The sequence below is a fragment of the Pollicipes pollicipes genome, unplaced genomic scaffold (genome assembly GCF_011947565.3).
Source record: "Pollicipes pollicipes isolate AB1234 unplaced genomic scaffold, Ppol_2.1 Scaffold_4295;HRSCAF=5057_pilon_pilon_pilon, whole genome shotgun sequence".
Classification (NCBI taxonomy): domain Eukaryota; kingdom Metazoa; phylum Arthropoda; class Thecostraca; order Pollicipedomorpha; family Pollicipedidae; genus Pollicipes; species Pollicipes pollicipes.
Genome location: NW_023596461.1, coordinates 4,291,414 through 4,299,083, shown reverse-complemented (window position 1 = coordinate 4,299,083; position 7,670 = coordinate 4,291,414). Strand labels below are relative to the sequence as shown.

The 7,670-nt window shown below is 45.5% G+C and overlaps 1 protein-coding gene across 2 annotated transcripts in view; it reads right to left on the bottom strand.

Moving 5' to 3' along the window:
• Positions 1-505: 505 nt before the first annotated feature.
• LOC119096346 (adenylate cyclase type 5) overlaps positions 506-7,670 on the bottom strand; it is a 184,609-nt gene continuing 177,444 nt past the window's right edge. For both annotated transcript variants that reach the window (XM_037219193.1, XM_037219194.1), the window contains exons 17-18: positions 4,505-4,611; positions 506-711 (exon numbers count right to left, since the gene is read on the bottom strand). In XM_037219193.1, coding sequence (XP_037075088.1) covers positions 587-711; positions 4,505-4,611 — 232 coding nt within the window. In that variant the 3' untranslated portion in view covers positions 506-586. The remainder of the gene's footprint in view (positions 712-4,504; positions 4,612-7,670) is intronic.

Here is a 7,670-nt window from a genome sequence, read left to right as displayed (position 1 = left end):
CGGACGCCACCTCATTGCAGACCCTCGGAAATTTAAGGTGTTCCGCCTTGACAAAATCCTGAATCCGCCCTGGTTGCAGATGGCGTGACATTGCATTGATTAAGTACCGTCCCAGTAAAGAGTCGACAGTCATTTTCAGATGCTAGTCCGGGGGCCAGCACAGTTGCTTGGGGAAGAGAACCACTGTCACCGCACCCCAATAATGATATATGGATAAATACATGCGCATATACCACCTTTTAAATGCTTCGCCGCAAGCTGTACTGCACTGTAGGTAACACATAGGATGTCCAGTAATATTTCCTTGATTGATACATTTCATGCCTGACTCCCGGGGTCATGAGCGTTGTAGAATTTTCATCTTTGATTTGAAACCGTAGGGAAACTGGTAGCTGCTAGCGTTGGGGTGTGAAGTACACGTACGAAGCCAGTCCGTATAATTTTGAAAGGGTCAGGATGGCGTTGAGATCTGCCTTGGTTCTGCCACTTACCGGAAGCGGCCATGTAGGTGGAGCCGGTGGACTTGATCTTCTCCACATACTTGAAGCGCTCTTCGCTGAGCAGCTCGTCAAAGTCGGCGATGATCTCATTCAGCAGGCGGAGGCATTCGACACCCTCGTTGTTGCCCTCCAGCTCCACGTAGAAGTCCGAGAAGTTCGGAATGGACGCAAACATGATGCACACTGAGTCGCACTGCTGATGGTACAGGTCCTGCCGGAGGAGACGCGGCACCTCAGCCAGCCGGAATCGCCCCGCCCGACACAGAAACAGTCGGCACGCTCCACTGAGAACGAGGAAACGAATACAATTAAGAGGTACAACTAGGATTAGAAGGTTAGGGGGAAGGCTCAATCAAGGGGTCCAATTAAGAGGCCAGACACAAAAGAAGATGAGGGGAGAAAATTATATTTGAGCGTTTTGACCGAATTTCGAAGACATGATTACAGAGCGATTGATCGAGGAAACAGATGGTCATTACGTATGCTTGTGTGAGTGATGAAATGAGCCAACACGTGATTGATTCAGTGTCCTAGAATAACCGACTTTGGGTGTAAAGCAACACCCTATGAGGAGGAATTTTTCACTCCTTTTCCCCATATTTTATGTGAATTTTTCACTCCTGCCTGACATTGTCTAATCGCAAATGCCAAACCCATATTTCCCTTTCTGAGGTTTTCAGATGTCATACAAAACCGAGCTCAAGTTGAAACCACCAAGCATAAACAAGGCTCCACAGAGCCTGGACAATTATGGCTATGTCCTGCCTCACCTAAATCTGAATCATGTCTATGTATGCACAGAGCAAGGACGCCAGGTACCTCCAAGCCCAAGACCCCCCAGCGACTCCAGCCGCTTGCACGCATCAAGTTTGGTTTGTTTACAAAATGCATCACAATCGGCGGGTGTGCCAAATGCAAGGTTTTCACGTATCCCCAATTTTTTTGTCTTACCACCACACCACGAAAGCAGAGCCTGGTGCAAACGCCAGCAAGGCCCGGTAGACAACTTTGCCTCAGATATTTATTTTACCCGAAGAAACTTGACGACTAAATTGCATCACTCCCGAAATGCAGGGGTGCAAAATTCAAAAAATGTATTCTAAATAAAATTCAAAAGATGAATATCACAATTTGAGCACTTATTTTAACAGAATTTAAGTCAAATCATCTGATAACAAAACGTTCCCAAAAAAGTATCAGTCTTCAACCACTTTTGCTTTTTCTTCGTATCATGCGAGTGTGATACCACTTTATTTTTTCTTCCTTTCCCATTGCCTTTAGAGGTACCATCAGTTGCTTAAAATTTTGACCACTTTCTGTGCAAGATGCTCCAACTGCAAACTTGCACGTATTTATACATAAATTAGATTAATTCGCCAGTCGCCCAAACGTGTTTGATATGCGCCCGAGAATGAACAATTCACAGGCAATAAAGGAGACAATTTGAAGCAGAAAACTCATTTTTACTGCCATTTTTGCCCTGCTAAACCCTCGGTTAGCCATTTTTGGTTCATGGCGGTGCTCGATAAGGATAAATCTAAGCATTTCGAGCGTATAACTCACCAGGCTACCTGACAAGGCTATCCTTATGCTGCCATACACAGCTTTGGGACAGACCTGACGCAGCTAATACAGAAGTGTTTGATGGCGAAATTCTGCCCTCCGGAAATGTTTATCATGCACGCCTCTCGCTTGTTTCGCATTTTAATCTCGTAGGTTGGTGGGCATGATTTATATTTATATTTGGGGGTGAGTGGGATGACTCTGCCAGCAAACCATGCAAAAGGTGCTGAGTTTTTGTTTTTGGGGAGCAGGAAGAAGACAGTAAGTCTCCTGTGGACCAAGTAGTTGCTTACCTGACCTGCTTTCAACACATGATTGGTAGCCAGAGTTAGCAATTTTCTGCTTCAGTCAATCGAGTTTTGTCGTAAGAGAAATTATTATACCACAAGGCATGCAATGGGCTTATTTTGTTCCACATTCCTGATTATTTGTCGCAAATTTCTTGAAGTGGCCCCTCATAGTTGCTTTAACCAGATGTTTTCCATGGTTGTCATGGTTTGCTTACTGGCAAATAACTGTACTGTATATACGCACTATATTTTTAATACCGGAATACTCTAAGCTGCATAGCAATTGTGATATGAGGTAAATATCAGCATTAAGCAAATAGTCAGACCATGCCATTGAAAATGTGAAGCCAACATCTCAAGCTATGTCATTAAAGATGAATTAACAAGCTTTAATAGATGTCTTTGCTACAGCTGAAAAGGCAAGCAGCAAAACTGGCATGGTCATCTAAAAGTTATGTTCCTTTTGGAGAAGAGCGATTGTTTTGTGGAGCATACCCATTATTGCCCTTGACACAGCTTAACCATGGCAATCAGAATAAGTTGTTCAAAGTGATAGATGCAAGTGGTTCCATTTGGGTGTTGTCAACTTTGTCTGAAGTCACCAAGCATACACAAATAAACTGAATACAAATGCAAGCTGAAAGCAGCTAAAAATGAGCTTTATCATGTTTTTATCGTAAGTGCTGCTGTCAACAGATAGGTTAGTTGAGATGACGTTCAACATATGGGCTACTCTAAGTTAAGTTAAGTTGGTTAAGTGCATGGCACGTGACAATAGGAATTGTGCAGGAATCAGTAACTCACAACTGCTGCTGTGATACCAACAGGTTAGACAGGATGAGATGAAGTAAGGCCCATTTAGGTCGGGCATAGTTAGGCTACTTTCATGGAAATAAGCATCGGCATTTTGTAAGAAACAGTGACAAAATGTTTGTTTTCCCTGACCCCATTTTAACAGAAGCCAGAAGTATGTATATTGTGTTTAACTTGGTGATGGGCTGAAGTTTGTCCGAGTCCAAGGATTTTTTTGTTTGAGCGCTTCATCCTCGTTGAACTTTCTGTTATTTTGTTATTGAATTCTTTTGCTTTGAGTTGTGTTAAAAGTGCTGTGGGAGGGAAGTGCAACATCAAATTATTGATGTTAATAATCTATTATGCTCATTACACTGTCATGAAGTTGCTAAGCTTTAATGTTTTCTGTTTCACTTTAATGGCCTAAGATGTTCAGAAACAAAACAGTTTTGTCAGGTGCATGATGTTACGTCCATGCGAACTTGAGATAGATATCTGTTTGTTGAAGCATCAGTCACCAGCTCATAAGTTCCATCTTTTGTAAATTGAATTTTTCACTCCCGGACGGTCTTTTTGCGATGAGATTTTTCACTCCCACCCTAGTTCAAAAGCAATTCTAGCTCGCTGGATTGATTCATGGATAGAGATTGGCTGTGTGCGATGGAATATGTGAGCGGATGGGAGGAGTGACGTAAGGATGATGAGTGATTTGCTCAATGATTGGCAGAGTTGATCAGTGATTAAGTGAGTTAGTGACCGACTGAGTGCCGTAGTAAATAACTGAGTTATTGAGGGCTGCAGTTGGCTAGAATGAAAAATAATGAGCGAAGCCAAGACTGTTGAGTGAGTGCTTTAATTGAATCGGTGGCTGACTGAGCGAATGAACGTTACAACAGAGGAATTCTTCGCGCGCCTAAAAACATGAATGAAGGATTTGGACGACCATTTCCAAGCACCAGGCATCACAGAGTACTTAAAGTTAAGCAGGAAACTTACCCAGGACATTTCCGCCTAGATTGACTTTGATCGAGTTTGCCGCCGTTTGATCGAGTCGCATTTCCGGCAGCGTTGCAAAACGTCAAAATTTAAAAGTAAATAAAACAGAAAGCCAAATAAAACTACGCAAAAGTGTTAAGTGACAATTATCAACCGATGTCATTGCGTTAACATGCTGCCGCACGCCAAATAAATAAAACTGTACTTGGCTAACTCCAGGGAAGACAAATATGACCGTACTTATGACTCTTACCGGTTAGTGAAGGGCTCGTCTGGTTCCCATCAGGAGCCTGCCTGCTGCGATCTGTAAGGCATCGATACTACGAATGACTGTTTACAGATTGATGCCGAATGAATACTTACGTCTCCTTTTTCCCCAGACATAAAATAGTCTGCTACATGCGCTGGTAAAATGTTGGCCAGCAGTTTCCTGTTGTACGCCTGGAGGTGCTCCATTTCCTCCTTTTCCTCTGTCGGAACAGGAACAAAACGTAAAGTCACTTACGTCCATTGAATTTCCAGTTCAGACCAGTCAATGGACACAGCGTCATGTCAAGCCATAATCATTTTTTAAAAACATTTTCTGATGACATAATCTGACCAAAACAGGGGACAGATATTTACTCAATATAGTTTGAACTATCAATGCGATTGCCGGATGATGAATGATCGGGTAATGAAAGACGGGGTAATGGCTGGCCGGGTAATGAATGGCCAGACAATGATAACCGGACAGTGCGTGATCGGGAAATGAATGAATGCGTAATGCGTGGCTGGATGATGAAAGACAGGGTAATGAATGAGCAGGTAATGAAGGAAGGTTTACTTCCAAGGAATAGAAAGTTGAACACACGCACTATGTGGTTGTATTTGGTTTCATTGTTAAAATATGTGTCCAAGAAATCACTTACTGAAACAATACAGCAAAAAATCTAAGAAATATCACACCACAAGACGTTCAACTTCCAAGAAACCGAAGGTAAACGGGAGCAGGGATGCTCGCCATGCTCTAACTCGAACAACGCAGCTGATAGACAGTGGTGCAGGACCAGTTTTTATTTATTGATCTCTCAGTTTCTGCTCGCGTTTATGCAAATCGGTTTAGTTTAATTTTCAACTATTCGTCTCCTCGGAACCGGCAGATACGCAACCATTCAGCGACCGATATTCTGTGCTGCCGCGGCAACTTTCAAATGGCGCGGTATCAACTGGCGCCAGTGCTAACCGCATGGGTCAAGTTTGCTCGATCCGCGCGACGCACGCTGGCTCGATCTGCACCAAAGTATTGCGTAAACATTCCTCTCGCTACGCTGATTCAGAACAGGTCGGGATTCGGCCGTCTGCAGTCTACGGTGCCTGAGTTATTAGAGGCCAAACGGCAGAGTTTCCCAGTCAGTACAGACGACGCTAATGTGGATATATTGTATCCAACTCACAGCTCGTTTTTCTCTTTAGCTGTCGGCAGCCTCCACAGCCACATATACACGTTTGCATATACATGAAACACATTTGCGCCAACACTGCGACGGATGCGACCGCTGTGCAGTAGCGTGGGTAAGGATATTAACAGCAAATGGTAACGGCACGGATGATAGTAATATCCGAAGCATGAGGAGATCTAGGATTAAAGTAATTCTAAATGAATTTAAAGAATAAGAGGAAAGACGTGTCTACAGTTTAAATAAAAATATGAACGCGACGCCTGCCTCTCGTTGGATTTGGCTGCTGGATACCAATTTGATGCGTCACGCATAGCTGTCTGATGCGATTTTCGGCCGTCATGAAATGCTCGCACCGCACCGCAAATAGTCGGATGACCTTTCGTACTATGTCATTAAAACCTTTTTATAACGCAATTGTCCATGAAAATTATTCTGACGGGTAGGCTCGTGCATTGTGGTTATACCCAGCCGAAATGTGCGTGTTTTACCAAGCGTGACTACACTCATAGATGGCAGTTAACAAGTCTTGTCTTTCGTGCATTAGTGCACGAATCTCACATCAATGGGCCGCCGCTGGGTGGAGTGTCAGAACTGCCACGCTTTCCAACGCATTGGTCCAGTCTATTGGCAACGATCGTTGGAGGCGTCTGGATCCATTAGCTTAATTGCCGACATCATCTGCATGAGAACAGCGGCTCGGCCCGGCCCGGCCGTCAGCCATTTTCATACACGATGTGATCGTTTCAGCCACTGATCGTAGCTCCATGTTGTTTTCAGGCACAAGAAGCACAAGTCCTTGAGTACTGCGATGTAAGGTCTTTGCTTGTTTTCGTACAAGACTTTTGAGCATGCCTTGTTTTTCTCTTACATTGGATCCAGAGGAAATTAAATGTGAAATAAAATGAGCTGGTGACACAAATTGCGACACAGTGGGAATTCAGCCCCAGAATTGCCGTTTCAATGGGCGACATACGGAACGGTATCTGTGTCGTTCAGGTCAACAGCCGCGAGCGTAACGGCACGAGGGACAAGTTTCATATTATATTCCACAGCAAAGGAAATACTCGAATGCATTATTCCGTAGATATGGCAGTGCACATTTGCCTCATAGTCTATGACATCGAACCCCTGTTCGCAGACAACTCTGGCGTCGACGTGGGCGGCCTTCCAGCCGCCTACTCTGCGTGACGCTACAGGTATCGTGGCGTCCAAGGAATCACTGCATTCAAACGTCCATTGTCTCTCCTTTCCCAAACGGGCCGGACCAGCTGTAATTATTACGTGGATCATTGCCGCTATGGTCGTGCCTTCAATACCACATAGATCTGCAGCAAACTTTTCTTTTGTCATATTATGCTGCTTTCATTCAGAGTTTTTGCGATATACCAAGAACCATGTTACGCATAATGTGACCACGCTCAATCATGATTCTGATCAAAATGACCGTCGAATACACCGCACCCGAATCCAGCGTGCATGGTAGGGAGGCTAAGCCATCTAAACTTAGGCAAATTTGGCGGCATTCCGAAGTCGACTCAGATTCATCCCAGAGTTGGGAATAAGCCTGTCCGCGCATGAAATACGCTGCGACAATCTGGTGGCAGGGGCTTTACATAACGGGGTCGCCGGCTAGCCATGACGGGGAGAGGCAAGCGATGGCGACCCAGCGCTACATGACGGGGTCACCGGCTAGCCATGACGGGGGAGAAGCTAGCGATGACGGCCCAGCGCTACATGACGGGATCTCCGGCTAGCTATGACGGCGGAGAGGCAAGCGATGGCGACCCAGCTCTACATGACGGGGTCGCTGGCTAGCCATTACGGGGTCGCCGGCTAGCCATGACGGAGTCGCTGGCTAGCCATGACGGGACCACCGGCTGGTCACGATGGCGGAGAGGCAAGTGATGACACCCCAGCGCTACATGACGGGGTCACCGGCTAGCCATGATGGGGGAGAAGCTAGCGATGGCGACCCAGCGCTACATGACGGGGTCGCCGGCTAGCCATGACAGGGTCGCCGGCTGGCCATGACGGCCCAGGGCGCCGTGCCGGATGGTAGCGCGCACCGATGGCGAGCTTAACAACGA